This window comes from Budorcas taxicolor, chromosome 11 (assembly GCF_023091745.1).
Source record: "Budorcas taxicolor isolate Tak-1 chromosome 11, Takin1.1, whole genome shotgun sequence".
NCBI classification, from domain to species: domain Eukaryota; kingdom Metazoa; phylum Chordata; class Mammalia; order Artiodactyla; family Bovidae; genus Budorcas; species Budorcas taxicolor.
The window spans coordinates 55,852,700-55,875,073 of NC_068920.1; the positions used below are offsets into that span (position 1 = coordinate 55,852,700).

Here is a 22,374-nt window from a genome sequence, read left to right on the forward strand (position 1 = left end):
AATTAACACAACCTTGTAAATCAACCATATTTCAATATAAATTTTTTAAAAAGATTAACATCCCACTAACTATCTAACAGAATCCACACCATGCCCCCAAGTTGCCTTCAGCAGAAGATTCCAACAGAAGAGGGGCTTCTTTCAAACCTAGTTTAGACCAAGACTGGAAGGTAAGTTCAATAGACCGTAACAGCTGAGCTACCAAAACTACAGGGAACATGTGGGAAGGCCATTAATGCTTTCGTCTCTGAAGCCCATTCCCTTTCAGCATGAAGAAGCATCATAAATCCACAGAAATATTTAGCGTATTTGTTACTAAGAAAAAAAACTTGAGGGATTTCGCTGGTGGTACAGGGGGTAAGAACCCACCTGCCATTGCAGGGGATATGGGCTTGATCCCTGGTCCAGAAAGATCTGGAGCCACTAAGCCCCTGAGCCACAACTAGCGATGCCCACGCACCTAGAATCTGTGCTCCCCAACAAGAGAAGCCACCGCAGCGAGAAACCCACACACCACAACAAAGAGTAGCCTCCACTGGCTGAACTAGAGAAGGCCCACATGCAGAAAGCAAATCCACACGTGCGCGCAAAGTTGCTTCAGTTGTGTCTGACTCTTTACGACCCGATGGACAGTAGCCAATCAGGCCCTCTGTCCATGGGATTCTCCAGGCAAGAACATTGGAGTGGGTTGCCATGCCCTCCTCCAGGGGATTGGCCCAACCCAGGAATCGAACCCACATCTCTTATGTCTCCTGCATTGGCAGGCGGGTTCTTTACCGCTAGCACCAACTGGCGCAGCTAAAAATAAAAATAAATGAAGAAAAGAAAATAATTTTTTATATTCTTAAAAATGAACATTTTTAGCTAAACAGCATCTGTATATAAATGGCAGCTGTATGAAGTCAGTTTAGATAATTTCTATCAAGGCAGTGGTTCCATACTTCTCTATGTAGGTGGACGACATGGAATAGACATGGTTCATGCTCTGGACAACCACGCTGAGCTCAGACCGCAAGGCGGGTGTGGAGGCAGACGCAGGCGCTTGACTGAAAAAGTCTTCACATTTACTTGTGATCGTGGCCAAATCATCTTTAAGTCGCTCCAGTTCTTTCTTTAGTTTCTACAAAACAAAGAACAAACATAAGGATTAGACAGGGCCTCTTTCTTCAAACACTTTAAAAACACACATTTCCCATTACTCTTGAGGTAAATACATATTCTTTTTTTAAATTGCAGCATAGTTGATTTACAATGTCATGCTCATTTATGCTGTACATCAAAGTGATTCAGTTACACACATACATTCTTTTTTCATATGCTTTTCCATGATGGTTTATCACAGGATGTTGAAGACAGTTCCCTGTGCTGTGCAGCAGGTCCCTGCTCTTTATCCACTGTATACATCCTACAGTTTGCATTTGCTAATCCAGAGCTCCCACTCCATCCCCCGCCGGGCAGCCACAAGTCCATTTTCTGTGTCTGTGAGTCTGTATCTGTTTCGTAGATAAGCTCACTTGTGTCCTATTTTGGATTCCATACATAAGCAATATCATGTGGTGTCTGCCTTTCTCTTTCTGACTTACTTCACCTGTACAACCATCTCTAGCTGCAAAACATTTACGTATTTTTATTTTTTCTTTACCAAAGAAACGAAGCCGAGGCCGTCCACTTTTACCGTCAGTCTTTCCCTCACCGCACAGCCCTCGGGCCCAAACACCTAGTTCAGGGCTTGTCGTCACCAAGTGCCCGACAGAGAGGCCCTGCAGCCTCCCTGTAAACGGCGAGGACACAGTGCTCCGCGTTCACCCGGTGAGAGGCAGAGCTGAACCATGGATCCTCGTCTGCCACCAGCCGTGAGCACAGTCAGAGCTCACAAGGTGGCCCCGGCAGAGAGCGCGTGAGAGGTCGCAGGGTCAGCGGTGAAGGTCGCCGAGACCCCACCTGTGCTGACCTCGGCCCACGCGCTCGCAGCCTCACCTCCTGCTCCGAGATCCTGAACACACTCTCATGCAGGTCATCTCTCTCCAGCGGGGTGCGGATCTGTCTGATGAGACGGTCCTCACAGCTCTCCAGCCGAAGCCTGAGGTTTCGAACTTCAGAGATGTAGAGATTGTAAGCCGATTCCTCTTGCTCCTCTGTGAGAGTAAACATGTTTAGAAAATAACTCATTTTCTGTCGTTTAGATGTTCTTGTTCGTGATTTAATAAGGCAATTTTACCATTACTGAGACATAGCTAGTCAGACTAATGTTACCAGTTATCACCACAAACCCACACCAAGGATATAAACCTTGAAACTGTGGACCTTACAATTTACAAAGAGTTCATACAACTTCCCTAATGCCACTTAAAGTACCAACATCTGACTTAAGATGTCTGAGGAAAGTAATACATTGGTTTGTTTTGTTTTCACAAAGATGTGAAATATATTAGTAGCAGATTAGTTATAAGAATAATGTTTAAAAAAAAATTAGAGTATTACTACTAAAGTTCTTTTGGTCTCTAAGTTTTATGGATGTCACGAATTTGGAATAAAATTTATATTTTACAAACATTAACAAGACAAAATCTTTTCCTTCAACCCCTATATAAAATCCAGGTTTGGTTATAGGAAACCTCTGCCCTTTGCTTTCAATTTTGCTGTGAATCTAAAACTTCTCTTAAAAAAATATTCTTTAAAAAATCCAAGTTTGCCATATGAAAAAGTAATTGAAACTTGGCTGAAACTAAAATATTATTCTGAACATTACACTGCAAACTAGTGAAAATGGTTAAAAGTAGATGCATTAAGAATTCACTGTCATACAACTTGGTTGGCAGCTTTTTACTACTTAATCATTTGGAAAAAAATGAATTCCTTACTGAATCTTCCTACCTCAAACATCCATCTAATGCTTCAGTAACTGTCTCTACCTATTACAGGTTGAGTGACATAATACACCTAAGACTGAGAGTCCCAATGATAACAGAAAACAGCCTGGACTAAACACCCAGGGAGAAAAAAAGGCAGGGATCCCCACGCTTTACCTCTTTCTGCAGATTTAAGAAGTTCTTGATAATACTGCTTGCACACATTAACCTCCTTTTCCAGTTGTGTTATATCTGAGCCTGAAAATATTTGGGATTCCTGGCTATCTTCAAGAAAATCTTCAAAACGGGATTGCAGATTACTCAGAACTTGCTGATGTTCACCAGGCAACATGGTCTTTATCTAAAGAAGACCAACGATCCATTATAGTATTAAGGGTGAAATTTCAATAGGACTGATCTCAAGTGGGTCTCATGGGACATGAGTTTATATTAAATAGTCATAAATAGAAAATCATTGGAAATTGATTTTTTCTTCATGCACAACTTTAGGTTTTAAAAGACAAGGGAAAACAAGACTACAGAACTTCATAAATGAATCAAACTACACCCATGTCTATATGCCCAAACACTAATGAAAACTTCATTCTCCTGAATGAAGTATGGGCTTTCCAGATCCCCAATTCTTAGAAAGTACCTCATATAAAACAGGCATGTAACAGATATTCAGTGAATAAATGACTTTTATCATGGATCTGCTGGACCTCATCCTACTCAAGGGAAAATACAAAGGCCACTCCTCATCACAAGAGCCTGCACCTTGGAACAGGCTGGGTGGACGTGCAGATCTGCACTTACTGAAGCCACATTGCTCGCTCGGATTCTGTCGATCTCATTGATGAGATAGTGCCAGGAGACCACACTCTTCATGTTTATGTGAGACTCGTGCCAAAGGGTCAGGACATTCTGATACTGCTGCTCAATTCTGAAACACATGGAAGAAAACTCAGATTCAGCCCTCCCACTCCCCACCAACACGTGCGACGGTTTCTGTCTGTGTTTGAGACATATCCCAGGTTTACTAGCTCTAGGTCCTTCTGATCCAGTGCCGTCATTGTTCAGTAGCTAAGTCTTATCTGACTCTTTGCAACCTCATGGACTGCAGCATGCCAGGCTTTCCTGTCCTTCACTACCTCTGGGAGTTTGCTCAAACCCATATTCTATTAGCCTTGCCAAAGCACTGATTGTTTCTTTAACCTTCAGAGACCCCCAAAGCCAGCCCTACATCGGGAGCTAATGCACACAAACCTGTTTGCAAAGTCAACCGCCTCTTTGTTTGGAGGAGGGACGGTGAAGCACACAGAAGGGACCATGGCCTCATTCCCAGTGGGGCTGATGACCTTCCACTTAGCACGATGAGAGTTGTTTGCCAAAACGCATTCATCGTCTTTGAAAATGGTTATCTGGTTTTAAAAGAAGAACAGAACAACCAGATGTGGTCACTGTGGTATGTGTCTCTTTCCACACCCAATCTTGGGTATTTTTTTGTCTTTTTAAAGTGGAAAACTTTACCACTAGTGAGCACTATGACCTTGTTTTTTAAATATATGAATAATGCCAGAAACAGGTCTATTTCTAGGAGTTAAAGTACCTCAATTTGTCTGTAGTCACAGATGGCTTTGATCGGAAGAGAAGTTTTGAGTGGACAGTCAGGATTTCTGGGCTTCAACTGAACTATTGTTTTTGCTCTCCCCATCAGGCTCGCCACTGTACTTTTATACTGCAGAAGCTCTTCTTTCTCTTCCTGAGGAATAAATCAGAAGGGTTTTAGAAGCAAACAGCTTGTAGTACTCTCTGTTCTTTTAGGGCTGTGCACAAATGCAGCTTCCCCAGAAGAGTCTTCCGTCTGAACCGTCAGCCCCTCGCCACCCGCTCTCCCCCTGTGTTGTCTGGTTGCTTTCTTTCCTCCTTCACATTTACCACTATCTAACAGACTACATATATTGTACTGTACTAATTTATCATGTTTATCGCATCCTACCCCTGGCACGGTTCGTGTCTGCTGTGTTCAGTCCCAGCACTAAATAGTGTCTAGGATATAGAAATACTGACAAGTCTTCATGGAATAAATGACTAAACACACACACTCACACACGAAACACTGTAAGAGCATTTTAAAATACTAAGGCAATCACATCAAACAATACTCCTGCTGTGTTGCCAAAAAGAAAAGAAATGCTAAAACTGAATGTTTAAATGCTTGAGTGAGGCGGAAACACCAAGAGCACCAATAAAATGCGAAGCTCCACACACAGAAATACAACAAGGCACACATCTAGCCCCACTCTGCATCACTGACGAAGCCCGGGGGTCTTCCTGCTCGTACCATTGACTCCTGAACGAGGTCCTCCAGTTTGTGGATGCTGCTGGACCTGTCACAGCTGTACTTCCGCTGGATGGCATCTTTTAGATTCCTCAAGTAATCTGTGGCTTCTTTGGCATCATTGAAAAACTAGCAAAAGATGAAAACTGGCAGTTCAAGTGTATGAAACGTCAGCAAAGCCCCCAGTTGTCAGGTGTGAGTACCATGGGAACAGAAGGAGACCTTAAGACTTCCTTCTCCAGAGCCCTTCCCTTAACCAAACACCAACTCTTGAACTTGGATGATGATGAGTGAATGCTAAGTGTCCAAAGTTTATGTCGCCAGAGAACAAACCTGTGGTTGCCCAGGGGGAGGAGAGGTGAGAGAAGGACTAGGACTCTGGGGTTAGCGGATGCAACCTATCATACACAGGGTGGATAAACACCAAGGTCCTACTGGTATTAGCAGAGGGAACTGTATTCAGTTTCCTGTGATAAACCACCATGGAAAAGAATACGAAAAATAATACATCTATATAACAAAGTTTATGTCTATATTGTGGTCGTGGCCCTGTATTACTTTGATTGAACATCTATTTCACTTTAGAACATCTATAAACACTTAAACAGTTGTTAAATGAAAGTGAAAGTCTCTCAGTCATGTCTGACTCTTTACGACCCAATGTTCTATAGCCTGGCAGGCTCTTCTATCCATGGAATTCTCCAGGCTAGAATACTGAAGTGGGTAGCCTTTCCCTTCTCCAAGGGATCTTCCCAAAACAAGGATTGAACCTAGGTTTCCCGCATTGCAGGTGGATTCTTTACCAGCTGAGCCAGGGAAGCCCGAGAAAACTGGAGTGGGTAGCCTGTCCCTTCTCCAGTGGATCTTCCTGATTCAGGAATCAAACCACAGTCTCCTACATTGCAGGCGGACTCTTTACCAGCTGAGCTACTGGGGAAGCCCAAACAGTTGTTAAGCGGGGGTGAGATTGCAAGAATATTTTAAAACTTCTGAAAAATAGAAAAAAAGCTCCCCCTAGTAAAACTGTTTCTCAAACAGAGAAGCACGGACAAAGTTAAGATTTTCTGACATTTTAAGTGGTTTTTAAAGTATTTCTTTTTACTAAAATGCTTCCATTTATCCTAAAGGACATATATATAACCCTTCTATCCTACAATGAAGACATTTTTGTGTCTTTCCCCCCCAGTCAGACATACATGCATCCCAACATTACACCATGGAAATGGTTCCTGTAACTCAGCTGAAATCGCAGTACCACCCGCCGACACGGTGACCATTCCATACCTCGAAATAAGCACCGTTCTCCTTCACGTGCTGCTCCACACACTGGCAGAGCTGCAGGATCCAGCTCCACTGCGTCTGCATTGCCGCGCGGTAGGCCTGCCAGAGAAAACACAGTCACTGCTGCTATCTGCACAGCAAGACACACCCAGGCTTCTCAGGGTTAAAAGACGACGGTCTACACAGGTGATGAGATGCCTTTAACAGAGACTTGAGACTCAGGGACATGAAATGTCCCGCTAAGTTAAACATCCTCACCTGTACAAAGCCAGTCCTAAAAGTTTAAACATACATTTTTCTTTTTTTTTATTTTTAATATAAATTTATTTATTTTAATTGGAGGCTAATTACTTTACAACATTGTATTGGTTTTGCCATACATTGACATAAATCCGTCACGAGCGTACATGTGTTCCCCATCCTGAACCTCCCTCCCACCTCCCTCCCCATCCCATCCCTCTGGGTCATCCCAGTGCACCAGCCCTGAGCACCCTGTCTCATGCATCGAACCTGAACTGGCAATTTGTTTCACATATGATAATTTACATGTTTCAGTGCCATGCTCCCAAATCATCCCACCCTCTCCCTCTCCCACAGAGTCCAAAAGACTGTTCTATACATCTGTGTCTCTTTTGCTGTCTTGCATACATTTTTCAATCAGTCTAATTTCTTTCAAATTTTCAGTTTCTTGACTTGTTTTTCTTGTCATATATATGAAAAATGCTAACTCTGGGGCTGTTTTTCCAGGCAGACTTCTTTAACACTTAAGATGGATGCAAGCTATCCAACACTTTCCTGTGCAGAATCCTCAGATACACCCCCTTCACTCCATTTTCCTCTGTCTGTTTTCTGAATTTTTGTATTATTGGATAATAAAATCCCCCTTCTGACACCAAAGTACACGGTGTGTAGTTTTTTCCCTGGTCTTTGCTTCCAAAACTAGTCTTGAAGCTCTTGGCAGGAGTGAAGCTGATCTGTTTTATCAGGACTATTTGGGAAGGGTGGAGAAGCTTATGCAATCAAAAAAAAAAAAAAAGAAGCTTATGCAATCCCTTATCAGTGTAATTATGGGATCATATCAGAGAAAGTTTTATTTCAAATGTTTTTTACTTGAATCTCTATTCAGTACAAGGTGCCTCTTTCATGAGAGCAAAAATACTGTAGGAAAGGCACCTACTTACAGGGAAACAGGAAACACCCTTTCCTATTTAAGGTGCAGCTCCCTGGCTTCCAGAAGAGGGCGGCCTAGCCGCTCTAACCACTGTCTTTCGTAAGATGGTCCCTCCTGGAGGGAGAAACAGGCCGCTGAGCTCGGTCCAGGCAGCTTTCTGGATGGAACATACAAGGCAACCATGGAAATCTGGCAACACTTCCTGATCACGTTGCGTGCTCCCTCCAATTAAGCTATTTAGAGTAAATTGGCTATAAAATACACACTGTGCATTGTTAGATTATTAGCTTCTTTTCCTCGTAAAATACAAAATAGTGTTGATAATTAACTACTATCAATCGCCTACAATACCTTAGATGGGCCTGAAGAACCATAAAGATGACTAAGGCTTAATTTCACTCTTCCACAGCCTCTTAATTAGACTAACAGCTCTACCTAAAGGTAATCAGGTTCACACCCACTTCACCCATTCCCATCAAAAGTCTCAACCTATAATCGCACTTCCTAGCAGCTGTCACTTCTCGTTACCCCACTTTTAGTTGACCGTAGTATAAAAGTATTTCCAGACCCGTCATGATTCTAACCTCCTTTCCCTAGTGCTCCACCCCCACCCCCACCCTTCTAGGTCCTTAACATTTCTACGTGGCATTTCCTGGGGATGAAAACCACAGTTTTACATTACAGAAGGGCCACTGTAACATTCCCCAGACCTCCAGATGAGGTCTAGAATTTCATGAATCTTTTGTGTCATGACAAATTATTTTAGGGAACAAAGATTCTCAGATCCCTTTCCTCAACCGCACATCCCATTCATGGTAAGCACAGTTTCATTTCTCTTCCTCTGGAAATATACAACTGTCCACATTTGATACTTCTCCCCCTCTTACATAACCTCCAGCACATTTAGAAAGTCACAAACTCTAGCATATATCAGGCCTGAAAATTAAACACCCCCCACCCCACCTGCACGTTATGGGCAGCCTGATAAACTCCAGGTCAGCCCTCCCCTTCTGGGTCTGAAATGTGTGTTACACCCTGAGGACATTCCTCTCAGAGCCAGATCATGGACAGGATTAGTAAATGAAATAATAATAACTAGGACTTCTTGAGAACCTACTATGTATCAAGAACTGAACTAAGCAGCATTTTTCTCCTCCTCACACAACTCTACAGTTAGGAGCAACTTTCCCCATTTTAGGTAAGTGAATGGGACCCAGCAAGGTTACAACCTCATGCAACATCACATGGTCAGGAAGAAATTAACTTCAAAGCCTGACAAGCCAAGGTCCTTCAGAGTTACTGTCCTGCATCTCTTTGGCCACAGGGGTTGACACAAATGGGTGATACACCTCACGCAGAACTGAAGGCACATCAGTATGATTTGTCAGAAGTGTTATTTTTGAGCCAGGTTGTAGTAAAAGCTTGACCGGTTGCGTTTTTCTATTTATCCACAAACAATAAAAGAATCTGAAAGGTAATATTCAAATATCCATATTACACTTTCTGACTCACCTCAATGGTTAACCGGGCTGGGTGATTTTCCAGAAGCAGCTGCTCTGCTATCTCTTGAACTGACTTAATAGTTTCTTCCTTTTGATCAAGTTCTCTCATCAATTCCTAATTGAAATAAATACGTTAGGAAATGATAAAACCTGAGAGGCACAGGTAACATTCAGCCACAGAAGCTGCACTCACAGCGTGGTAGTCTCTCTTCCGGGCTATGTTGGTGTTTCTTTCACTCCAGTCGTAAGCAACTTCCTCCTCTTCTTTTTCATTCAACCAAATAAGTTCATTTGTTGCACGAGTTACAAAATTGTGGAGTGTGTCAAGGTGCCGCTCTTGATTCCTGGATGTATTCTTTATAAGGAGAATCATGGTAAGAATCATGTCTTTGCCATATAAAGGGAAGGGAAAGTTAAAAAAAACTTACCAAGAGTTTTGCATACTGATTCTCTAATCTGTGTAACTTTTCTGCATAAGTTAGTTTAAGAGGTGCCATCATCTGGATCTATAACATGGGATAAAAAGACGGCAGGTTAGGAATCTTAAGAAATTCTGGTTCACGGGCAATGTATCTTTTATCCTGTGACAACAGGGTCTTAACAGAAAGAGCAAAGCAGAAGCTGGGATGAAATATATACGTACAGACTTTAAATTCACATACCTCACTGATCTTAGCTTCTTTAAGGCTAGATTCAAATTCTTCAATAGCTCGGTGGACATTTTTATGATTTTCTAAATGGCTTTCAACACTTGGCAAATCTGATCCCCATTCAGTGCGGTCCAGCTGCACCTTTAAATAGGAAGATATGAGGTTTAAAAAAAAAACAAAAAACAAAAAAAACTGGTAGCAATAAGGCCTGAAACTCAGGTAAAAGTAAATATTTTTACCTGCATCTCATCCACCCAATTCAAAAGGTCCTGAACAAATTTCATGTTGATTTCCTCTTCTGTTAAATTCTGGTCCAGCAGAGACGACTTCAGAAGGGGCTTTCGGATCTGCATCAGCTTCAGAGTCTGCAGGGAGCTTGTCTCCCCTCCTGAGCCGAAATTTGGAACTAACCCTGATGGGAAGCCAGGTGTATAGGCAGGAGTGGCAGACGGGGTCAGGCGGGAAGTCAGCCCTGACGACAGGCCTGAGGTCACGCTAGACGGGGTCAGGGAAGGTGTGAGACCCTGAGTCAGTCCTGAGTTCATGCTGGGGTGTAAGGTCTGTGCAAATCCTGAGTTTAAACTCTGAGAGATTCCTGATATCATGAGCTTCGTCTGCTCCGTCGTCAGCACGCGGCCTTTGCTGTACACCGAGGAACATTCGTTCCGCAAGGCCATGATGTCATCGCGCAGTTTTGCAACCCTGAAAAGAAAATCAAAATGCGTAAGCTATAATGTAGGAGGTATTTTTCACAAAGGCTGACCCCTAAAACTAGGGACTCTAATTACCAAAATGATCAATACTGGCTCGTCAACCGTAACAAAAGCATCACACTAGTGCAAGATGTTAATAACAGGGCAAGAGGCTTTGAAGGGGTGTTATGGGAACTCTACACTGTCCACTCAATTTTTTATAAATCTAAGTTGCTCAAATAAATAAAGTCTATTTTAAAGTGTCATTACAGTCACACTGATAAAAATTTACATCATAATTTTTTCACTCAATGTTGTACTATAAGTATTCTACATTATCATATGATCTTTACAACTGTAATTTATACTGAACGCAATTACAACACTATCATAGTATATGCTCATTCTATTATTTGACACACAGGATTCCAAATTTTTGACATGGACACTTTCTCCCCTATATTTATTTAGATATTTTCTATATTTAGAATTACTATAGATTTCTAAAAGCAGAATTACTCATTTGAAGCATCATTCATAGTTTTTGCCTTATATATATATCTCACATATTTAGATATTTACATAATATATATTATATACAACCAGAAATGTTCCATTCCTATCCCCAAATCCACTTCTCAGAAACACAATTTTATATACATATTTCCCAATATTTTGTTATGAGCATTTTTATAAGATAAACACAAAATTGATAAGTTGACTTAAAGATAATTTTCTCATTATTGTCCCTTTTTCTAATATCAAACATGAATATTTCAACTGTGGGTTAGTTACTACAGTGTTAAATACTATATGTATCATAAAATTTTTTTCTATTATTTATCTTCGAAGCACAAAACCTACTAAACACACCGAAATATGTCACCATTAATGTGATACACATTGTCAACAAGAAAGAGCTTGGCGACGATTTCATAAAATCGCCACGCTCTGCATTCTTAATGAGGGGCCACGGAACAGTCACAGAGGAGGACAAGGCTGACTGAGAAGCACCCTTACCTCTGTACCAGCTGGTCTGCCTGGTAGTACTTTCCATCAATAAGAATCTGTACATCAATTACATGCTGGCGTAAAAGGTTCTCACATTCAAGGATATATCCAGCAATCTCCGCTTCATTCTGAAACTGCAGCCCAGATTCCAATCTTTTAGAATCCTGTATTTTAAAACAATTCAAATATTAATTCTACATTAACTAATCAAACACGTTTCAAATCTAGCCTCAGGGACTTCCCTGGTGGTCCAGCAGTCAGGACTCGGCATGCCCACTGTAGGGGGCGTGGGCTGGATCTGCGGTCAGGGAACTAGACCCCGCAGGCCATGAAAGTGAAAGCGTTAGTCGCTCAGTCGTGTCTGACTCTTTGTGACCCCATGGACTGTAGCCCATCAGGCTCCTCTATCCAGGGAATTCTCCAGGCAAGTACACTGGAGCGGGGTGCCATTCCCTTCTCCAGGAGCTCTTCCCAACCCAGGGATCAAACTCATGTCTCCTACATTGCAGGCAGATTCTTTACCGTCTGAGCCACCTGGGAAGCATACAAGATTTTATTTCATCTGAATATTCCGACCCCTCTACAGCAATTCCAGCAGCTCCTGAAATGAACTTACAGACTGGAGAGCATTTCGGGCAAGCAACAGTTTGTCTTCACAGATGACACTGCCCCTCTGAACTCGGTTAGCAATCTGCTGCAACATCTCCAATCTAAAAGAAGAAACAAAACAAAATAAAGTCTCTCCTTCCGAAGCCAGAGAGCTAGCCACCCCTGAAAAACACGGTCCGCCAAAAGAAAGCCCACAGTCCCACACCAAGGACTCCATACCTGTGTCCATCAAAGGATTCATTGCCAAAGCTAATACAGGAGTTGATCAGGGTTGGCCCACAATGAACCGAGAGGAAATTCTCATTTGAGTCAAGACTAGTCCGAGTGCTGGTCGTGTTACTAAACACAGAATCACTGCTCCGGTAACTGTAACTACTGCTGTGCATTTTTATCTCGCAAGGATGTTTTTTTCTTCCACCATTAAAAGAGGACTAGAAAGTACCCAGTCTGCAGAAAGTGCTGCTTCTAATGGTGAAAAGAGGCGACTGCCTGTTACCGCTTTTAACGGCTCCTTAAATATGCCCCAACATGCATATTCAACACGCAGCAAATAATACGCTGATAGCTATTCAAAAGAATCCCGCCTAGAGCCATGGGTTTGCTAGCTACGGTCTGCCTTTTTTTTTTTTGTAGCCTACACTAAAGCCCTACATGTACGGACAAGGCAGGCTGATGGGGTGTCACTGGACAAGACTTGCCAAATATTTTCACCAAGAGTCATTCACTTGCCACCAACTCAAAAACAACTCTGATGTTTCGCCGAAGCCAAAGTACAATCAGGTTACTCTGGCAATACCAGTCATCAGCTAAAAGAACATAAACAGCCAATCAAAGCCTCATCCTAGCATTTTGGAAAAAACAGCTCTGTTTAACCCTAAACAACACAGGGTTAAAAAACCGGTATATACAAACACCTACAAACAAACGACTTTGACAAGAAGCAAAGCACCTTTCCTTTTTAACCACCACAGAGTTTGTTGATTAGGTTACATTAACTGGAAAATTGCCCAGGTACCTTTTCTCCCCCCAGGAACCGCCCCCAGGAATGTTAGGTCTACTCTCACTAAAAAGTTACTTTTTATTTTTGAAAGCCAAAGTGCTAAGAAGAGTATCAGTGTGATGCTTGGAGATTTAATTTGTCTACGCTTGTTTTTCCTTTCTACAGGTTATTACCTGGCCTAAGATCATTGGCTCTTTCTCATTTGCCTTTTACACACTCCCATGCCACAGAGCTATTATTTTGCAATACAGAGTTCATGCCAAAAAACTTGTTGCTTCAAGAAAAATGAAGGCATTGAATCAGCCATGCTAAATATTTTCCTATCCCCAACACTACAAAGCCAAACTGCTGCTTCCCCAACTAGAGAAGACACTGTCCTTTTTAGAAGGGAATTTGAGAGTGCCATGTCAAATATAGTTAGTAAACAGAAAAGCACAAAATAACAATAGCAGCCAGCACCTAACATTTCGGAAGCAATTGTTAGGTGCCAGGAAATTAACTAACCATTTTATAGACATACTCAGAACCACCAAATGTGGTTCCTACTATTACATCCTATTTACAAATGAGGAAACTGAAGTTTAGAGAGGATAGTGAGTCTAAGATTACATGGCATGAACACTGAGCTAATAATTCATCCAGGATTGACTGGCTCCTAGACCTTGAACTCTTAACCACAGCATTCTTTATTTACATAAATCGAAATCCAGCTGCTATTCTGACGACTAAAATCAACTCTGCCCCCTTTCTCTGGCACCTTTTCTATCCTTTCATCAGATTAGAAGCTGAGCATTTCATTTAAACCACCCAGAATCATCTCCTCCCTACAAGGTCCATCCTGGGTATTTTGCACTTGTTCCGGTTCAAAAGGATCCATTTATGCAGACATAATACTCTGCTTTAACAAGCGTGTCATCAATGATGTCATAAAGGCCTGACAAATCAGACCCACCCTCTGATCTTCAATGCATTAGTTTACACTTCTTCCACGTGGAAGTTAGGAGTGGGTGCAGAGAACATCAGTATATTGAGGGCCTCCGGGTAGCAGAGCCAGTGTTGTGGGCAGTACAAGGAACCACAAACACAGGAATCTGTCTGCATGCTCACTCTGTGGAACTGGCAGTCCTCATTCAAGCAATCGCAGAGAAATGTATAAATTACAACCGAGATGAGTCTATGAAGGAGGACCACGTGGAACAGGAGGGTCAACACTGAAACATCTGAACCAGCCTGGGAGACTTCGCAAAGTTTCTGGGGGAAATCATACTGAAGCTGAGATCAGAGGAAGATCAGGAGTAAGGAGAGGATGAACCAGATTGACCCAGCCACAGGAAAAGACAGTGCCGAGATCTCACAAACGCGGAGGCTGGGAAACAGGCAGGCCAGTGCTCCTGAGAGGCGGCCGGCGTGGCTCGCCGAGGACTAGAAGGCTGGCCTCAGGGACTCGGACCACGAGCCCCACGCAGCACAGCTCAGGCTGGAACGGAAGAACCGTCCAACAAACCCCTCCTGAGGACCAAGGCGACCTTCTGAGGCGCCTGGTGAGGCAGGAGAGAAAGGAGGAAGCTGAGGGATGCTTTTGGGCCCACAGGCAGGGCGAGACTGAACCAGCGATCACACGTCCTCCGGGTGCTGCCTCACTGCCCTTCTTTAAACAGAGGGTTCACTGCCCACAGAGAGAAGGCTGTAGCCCAAAACATAGGTAAGCTCACAGTTAACCTATGTTATGTATGGATGAGCTTCTGGTGACTTAAAAGCTGGAGAAATTCTCACGGGTCCTCCTGACTGTTAAATCTGTAACCGCCATATGAGATGCGACTGCATACACCAACCCAGGTCCCTCCTCCAACATTACTTCCCTGATTCCTTCCTCAAACCTCTTGGAAGAGTTTCTAGATAAAATGGGAGAATCAGAAAGACTTAGCCAAGGTCACGCAAACAAGCAAATGGAAAAGGCTAATGTTGATCCAGCCTGGCATGTCTCCAAATCTTGAGCTGTTTCTGCACCACATGTGGACCCCCTCACTGGACACCCAGGGCAGAGAATGCACCCAACCTTTCAACTTCGGGACGAAGAGCCTTCTCCCTCTCCAGCATGGCGATGATGAGCTTTCCCCACTCCTTTTCTATGTCATTTGGGTGATAACCTTGAAGGAGTTTGATGCGTCCAAACTCTATCCAAATCTAGAGAAAACAGCACAAAAAGGTGATGTGAAGCAAAGACATAAAAAATCACGCTTCTTAAATCAAGACAGACTTTTAATAAAGATTACATTTGATACCATATAATATCACTTACAGATGGACTCTAAAAGATGACACAAAAAAGCTTATCTACGAAACAGAATCACAGACACAGAGAGCAAACTTGTGGTTGACAAAGGGGAGGGGTTGGAGAAGGGGGAAGGGAAGGACTGAGTTTGGGATTAGCAGATACAAAGAATATTATACAGAGAATGGACAAACAGCAGGTCCTACTGCAGAGCACAGTAAATACACACATAACTGAGGTATATAACTGAGTTACCATGCTGAGCAGCAGAAATTGACACACTATAATAAATCAACTACACCAATAAAATTTTTTAAAAGGAGACATTTGCCAATTCAAAGCAAATTTTTTCTTACCTCTAATAATTTATATAAGCGTTTAATTTTTGATTTTTCTGTCTCCTTTGGTGGAATTTCTGTTTCTTTAAACTGTAAATACTGATTGTAAAGTGCCTAAAATGAAAGGGAAAATAATAAAGAGCTGAACTTCAAAAATCTGTTTTCATTATCACGTAACGTCAAGACTTCTTGCTTTCTGTTCTCTCACCTGCCCTGGGTGGCATGGCATGAGTACTCAGCTATGTCTGACTCTTTGAGACCCCATGGACTGCACCACCAAGCACCTCTGTCTGTGGAATTTTCCAGGCAAGAATACTGGAGTGGGTTGCCATTTCCTACTCCAAGGGATCTTCCTGACCCAGAGATCAAGCTCACATCTCTTGCATCTCCTGCATTGGCAGGCAGATGCTTTACCACTGTCCCACCCGGGGAGGCATTCCTTCATAAAATGAGACAATCAAGGATGCCAGTTCTCAGACAGCTGGTAAACAGGATCTAAGGGATCTGAAGAGGATGCAATTAGGGCTGTGAGCCTGATTCAGCATATGCTGCCCAGGCATCTGCATAATGAAAACCACAACAGTGTCTGTTAGCTGCTCAGTCGTGTCTGACTCTTTGCGACCCCGTGGACTGTAGCCTGTCAGGCTCCTGTGTCCATGGGCATCTCCAGCCAGAATCCTGGAATGGGTAGCCTTTCCCTTCTCCAGAGGATCTTCCCGACCCAGGGATCGAACCCAGGTCTCCACAATGCAGGTGGATTCTTTACCAGCTGAGCCGCCAGGGAACCACAACTCTACTAAGGATCTCATCATCCAAATAAGAAGACACATCCTTTAAAAGATACACTTTGCAAATGCTGTACTTTAGCTTTTACATTTTGGAAAAAATCATCTGATGCAATTCTCAAAACGGGGTGGGAAGCATTCTCCTCTATTTCATGGTCTATCCTTGAAAAACAGAATTCTCATCAGATAGACAGGACTAAAGTTTACTTTCAATGTCCCATGGCCAAATTAAGCAGATCTTACAATTGAAAAAGATGCTACTGGGTCCTGCTAGTATTATAAAAGTTTGAGCCATATAATTCAATTACTATCTAACTTACAGATAGTAATTTGAGAGTCTCTTAAATATATGTTTATTATGTTTATTAACAAGGAGCTTCTAAAAATTATGTTGATAAAATAGCTCCACATTTAGTAAGTGTACACTGATTATTTCATCCTAATTCATGCTGCTTTAAAACAAGTCCATGAAAGTGTTCAAGAAGACACATTTCTATGAAGGATTCCATTTAATGTTTTGCTGATTAAGAAAATTATTCAGTTGGCCAAAAAGTTCCTTTGAGAAAAACCCAAATAAACTCTTTGGCAAACCCAATATTTGGTATTTCCCCATGATGTATTTTTTTCCTATATCCTGTCTTATCCCAGGCACCAGCAAGTAATCTGTGTAGTCAACTTTCTTCAATAATTTAAGCATCTGCACTAATCAGAAACCAGCATGAATTTACTCAACTGTCTGGACAATGAATCTATTTGAAAATAAGTAGAACTTGAAATCTAGAAGTTGGCTAAACCCAAAGTGCAACATTTTAGGATGTCCATCGGTGAATAACCAGAGTGCCATTGTGTGTTGATGCTGTTCGCGGTAGATGTGGTCATGGGAGGGGGAGGAACACTTTCCTGCCAGGAGCGGTTACCATCCACACTGGGAGACATCACACAAAACTGCTTAAGAAAGACCCTAAGGAGCATCACATGGACACGCACCAAGGAGCCTGGTGCCAAGGACAAACTCCCCATGGTGACGTGAGTAAAAGCTATTCCACAGACGTTGTGTCCAGATGCGTGGACGCAACTGCTCATGTGAACAGGGCCCCTCCTGGATTAGAACCATTCTTGAAATTCTGATCAGGAAAACAATGTCTACAGTTCAAGGAATTAGACCTTGTTGTTCATATTCACATGAGCCATTTATTGAAATAAAATCCACCACTCTGCTACGACAAATCCCAAGGTACAAGAAGAGTCAACTTTTTTTCGATGTTTATACAACTACACCATCTTTCAATACCTCTGTGACGTCTCTGACAAAGAGATGGACCCAGTTTCTTAGGCAGCAGCACCTGTTCTACTAAACCAGGAACTCATTTACCCCGGGAGTCGGGTACGTCCTTCCAAATTCGTGGTGAAACACTGAATGTACGTCTGGTACCACAGAAGCCTCTGAGGCCATTTCTAACAGGATGTGACCACAGGCACACGCCTGGCCACCCCTGTATTCCACAAGCTTCCCACACAGCTCCTGTCCCGGCCACCTGCTAGCTCCAGGTGTCTCCCAGGTTCCAAAAATAACACAGCAGTGTCATTCCCAGAGACCCTCCCATATTAAATCTCAACAATGCAAAGTGAAGGGACTATAAATTTAAGATGTTGTTGCTCTGATGTTTTAAGTATCGGTGTCGACTTCCATTTCCTCTGTATAAAACAGAAGATGGATAAATAAATAATTTGCTTGCTGACTGGTACCTTGCCAAGGGTAATGTTTCTTCAGTTTCTGAAATGACAGAACCATTTCAGCATTTTTTTAAAGGTTTAGTAATAAACTTAACCCTACTTAACTTCTGTAGGGACACAGACCTTGAGTTCTACAGGATTATTAGGAAATGTTCTCTCCGACATAGTGGCCACGTGGTGTCTGATCCACTGGACGAGGTAGTTGACCATGTTCTGGTATTCAATCCACTTGACTTCGACATCCTACAAGGAGAAGATGGCAAAGAAGGTCTGTATCTGCAGATGGCAACATTCATGTCTAACATAGTCTGGCCAGAGGTCACTGTGTGGATCTGCGGGTCTTTAAGCCCGGCAGGACCAGTTCAAGGTTTTCTTCATTCCCTCCCAGTCTCAATTCTGTCCACTTAAACAGCTCTAAAAACATGCTATCAACAGTTGACCACTAAGACTCGCCTAAGGAATGCCAACTCTGATCCAAGGATCCAGGCTGACTGAGGCACCATGTTAAGAAGGCTTCTGAGGCTGCACTGAAATGTAGCAGAAAAAAACACCATGATCAATTTGGAGTGTTTCCCAGGCAGTCAAGAGAGGGAGTAATGGCCTGCGAAAGCCAGGTGAGCCACCTTCTCTGCTAGCCTTTCTAAGTTTACCTGATATCTGAAACTCACAGAACTACCTAATACACAGGAAACTCGACAGGAACGAAACCTAGAGGAAATGTACATGGTGGGAATGATTCAATACTTCTTAAGCAAACTTTTATTTTTAAATGAAGGAGACTGGAAGACTGTCAACTGTTTTCTTCAATTAAGCATTTGAGGAAGTGCTTATGATGTTCAAAGCACTGTGCTAAGCACTGTAATAAAAATATAATACTTTAAGAGATGATCCCTTTTATCAAAGAGTTTTCTGTCTAGACGAGGAGGCAAGAGAGAGTCATAATATAAACAGTTATGCAAAATGAAAAGCAGTACTGAAGAAGTGTTGAAATAACAAAAGCAGGCAGTGTATGCGAGGCATCAAGATAAAAAGTGAGGTGAGCACAGATGTGCCTGGAAAGCATCACCTGAAGGCCTCTTGGGAGAGGCCATCCCTGGGCGGCTGTGTAGTGAGCAGGAACTCTGAGTGGGCGGCAGGAGGGACAGACAGGCGACGCGTGGGACGGGGGCACGGACTCAGACAGGAATGCCCTGGCCACCACCAACAGCTCACGTGGGGACCGCTGCTGGGAAGAACTGACACGTGCAGAGCCGTGGAGGTCAGCACATCTAGACTGCGTTGAGCCTTGTAAGCCGCATGAAGCCGTGGAAGGTTTCCAAGTTAATATGCCGACAGTGTGCAGAGATGATGGTAGAAGAAAATCAGGAGAGCCGGCAAGGCCACAAGCAAGCTCACATCCTCATCCCGGTAAAGGGGTGGGAGTGAGGAGCTGCGTGCAGGCTGTGGGGAGGAGCGCGGAGTGGCCACAGGCAGCTCCAGACTGAGTCACAGCGGACACTGGAGCGAAGGGTGAGCATGGCAGCAAGTTGCTCGAGGACCAGCCTTCAAGACAGAGAACACAGGAGCGAAGAGGAACAAGGCTAAACCAGAGCACACGGAGGCGACACAAGAGACCAGAGAGCTCCCAAATCTTCAAGGTGAGACAGAATAAAGGCAACAGCTGCAGGAGCGGAGACGCCAGGGCGAGGGCGTCCCCCAAGAGCACAGCACGTGTGGGGCGGGGGTCCTGTTCCCCAGAGAAGCACAGCGCTCGTCAGCAGGGCCAGCATGACACGCACGGCGAAAATACACTGCAGGCTTCCGGAAGCATGGGACTAAACCAAGAACCCAGAGCCACGTGTCAGAGACCCTGCCCTGCTACAGAGAAGCCCTGTTCGTCTGGCAAAACCCAATCGCCCTCCTCTGGGCCTCACCTTCAAATCAGAACACAACACAGAGCGACCTTACTTCCTGGGATCATCTAAGTCTATAAACTTGAAAGTGATTTCAGAAGTGAGACAGTCTCTACAGAGAGAAGGATAGCAAACTGGGGGGCTGTTAAACAGCAGCACATTAAAAAAGAAGAAGAAAACATCTCTCAATTGAGTGGTTCCAGTTTTCATTTCCAAAATGACATGCAACTCTGAATAACCTACTTAAATGAAATGTTTGAGTTATACTTGAATTGTAATGGTGGAATGGTACCATTAAAATACATGTAGTATCAATTTATTGAGTAGCCTATTAACTCAAATCCATTAAAAAATATTTGACATTAAAAGACTGTAAACCCGTACAACTCAACAACACAAAAACAACTGAATTGCAAAGTGGGCAGAAGCTCTAAACAGACATTTCTCCAAAGAGAACCTACACATGGTCAATAGGCACGTGAAAAGATGCTCAACATCACCAATTATCAGAGAAATGCAAGTCAAAAGCATAATGAGGCATCACTTCACACTGACCAGAACAGACATCATTAAAAAGTCAACAAACAATAAATGCTGGAGAGGGTGCAGAGAGAAGGGAACCCTTTTAGACTGTTGGTGGGAATGTTACAGCCACCATGGAGAACAGTATGGAGGCTCTTCAGAAAACTAAAAATACAATTACCATATGATCCAGCAATGCTACTCCTGGGCATATACCCAGACAGAATTATCATTCAAAATGATCCTCTATGCTCATAGCAGCACTCTTCACAATAGCCACAACAAGGAAACAACCTGAATGTTAATCAACAGATGAACGGATAAAGAAATGTGTACATATATACAAAGGAATACTACTCAGTCAAGAGAAAGAGTGCAATAATGCCTTCTGCAGCAACACGGATGGACCCAGAGATGGTCATACTGAGCGAAGGAAGTCAGACAGAGAAGGAGAAATATTGTATGGCATCCCTTATATGTGGAATCTAAAGAGAAATGATACAAAGGAACTTACTTACAAAACAGAGAAACTCACGGACTTAGAGGACGAACTTATGATTGCTGGCAGGGAAGGGATGGGGAAAGGGATAATTAGGGAGTCTGGGTACACATTGCTATATTTAAAACGGATAACCAACAAGGACCTACTACATAGCACATGGAACTCTGCTCAATGTTACGTGGCAGCCTGGATGGGACGGGAGTTTGGGGAAGAATGGATCCCGTTGTTGTTCGTATGAGACTAAAGACAAAATTTTTTTTTTTTTTAAAGAAGATATGGTACATATATAAAATGGAATATTACTTGACCATATAAAAGAATAAAATAATGCCATGTGTAGCAACATGGATAGACCCAGAGGTTATCGTACTAAAGGAAGTTAAGACAGAGAAAGACGATTACCATACAATATGAATGGTATCATAATCTAAAATATGACACAAATTAACTTATCTATGAAACAGAAAGAGAATCACAGAGAGAGCAGACTGATGGGTGCCAAGGGGTAGAAGCTTGGGGGAGGTAGGGACTGGGAGGCTGGAATTAGCAGAACTGTATTCAATAAACTATAAACTATAATGGAAAAGAACATTTTAAAAAGAATGCAAATATATGGATAACTGAATCACTTTGCTCTACAGCATAAATTAACAGAACATTGTAAATCTACTACACTTCAATTTCTTTTAAGTCATATTAACAAAAAATATGACTGCAAAAAGCACTCTCAGAGAATTCAGTCAATTCTGAGTTATCAACTTCAGAATGGAAAAATCAATACTCACATTTGCCCCGATGCCTTCACCACCTTCAGGGACTTTGGGAAATGCGTCATAGAGAGATGATACATAAGTTATTACTGACTTTTCATCAGGTGAGGAGACATCAACATCTAAAAGCAGCAACATGAATTATTTCAAAATGCTGATCAATTACTTTAGCTCAGACCTTCCAGCCCATCAACATCTGGTCAAGACAATCACTCACCTTCAGGATCCAGAAGTCTTATAACACCGATTTTTTCTGCTACATAGAAAGCGTGCTCTAAATTTGCAAGGTTGCTTTGAACAGCAACAGTATTCATGTCTATCAGGTCCGGCCTAGGAAAAAACATGTGCTGTATTAATGAGGTTTCTCACTCACCAATTCAATATGAAATTTACATGTGTACTTACTGACATAACAACTCCTGCAAATCTTAATACTAAGTGTGTGTGGAAATA

General features: G+C 42.7%; 1 protein-coding gene across 1 annotated transcript in view; it reads right to left on the reverse strand.

Moving 5' to 3' along the window:
- The window catches only part of DST (dystonin), a 522,678-nt gene that overhangs the window by 176,531 nt on the left and 323,773 nt on the right, over positions 1-22,374 (reverse strand). The window contains exons 11-30 of the mRNA XM_052648315.1: positions 22,139-22,251; positions 21,937-22,043; positions 18,359-18,478; positions 15,735-15,830; positions 15,163-15,290; positions 12,114-12,207; positions 11,507-11,661; positions 10,034-10,496; positions 9,807-9,935; positions 9,573-9,650; positions 9,338-9,499; positions 9,155-9,259; positions 6,475-6,570; positions 5,194-5,319; positions 4,459-4,611; positions 4,116-4,270; positions 3,666-3,792; positions 3,027-3,210; positions 1,978-2,135; positions 942-1,120 (exon numbers count right to left, since the gene is read on the reverse strand). Of these exons, the coding sequence (XP_052504275.1) occupies positions 942-1,120; positions 1,978-2,135; positions 3,027-3,210; positions 3,666-3,792; positions 4,116-4,270; positions 4,459-4,611; positions 5,194-5,319; positions 6,475-6,570; positions 9,155-9,259; positions 9,338-9,499; positions 9,573-9,650; positions 9,807-9,935; positions 10,034-10,496; positions 11,507-11,661; positions 12,114-12,207; positions 15,163-15,290; positions 15,735-15,830; positions 18,359-18,478; positions 21,937-22,043; positions 22,139-22,251 (2,928 nt within the window). The remainder of the gene's footprint in view (positions 1-941; positions 1,121-1,977; positions 2,136-3,026; positions 3,211-3,665; positions 3,793-4,115; positions 4,271-4,458; positions 4,612-5,193; positions 5,320-6,474; positions 6,571-9,154; positions 9,260-9,337; positions 9,500-9,572; positions 9,651-9,806; positions 9,936-10,033; positions 10,497-11,506; positions 11,662-12,113; positions 12,208-15,162; positions 15,291-15,734; positions 15,831-18,358; positions 18,479-21,936; positions 22,044-22,138; positions 22,252-22,374) is intronic.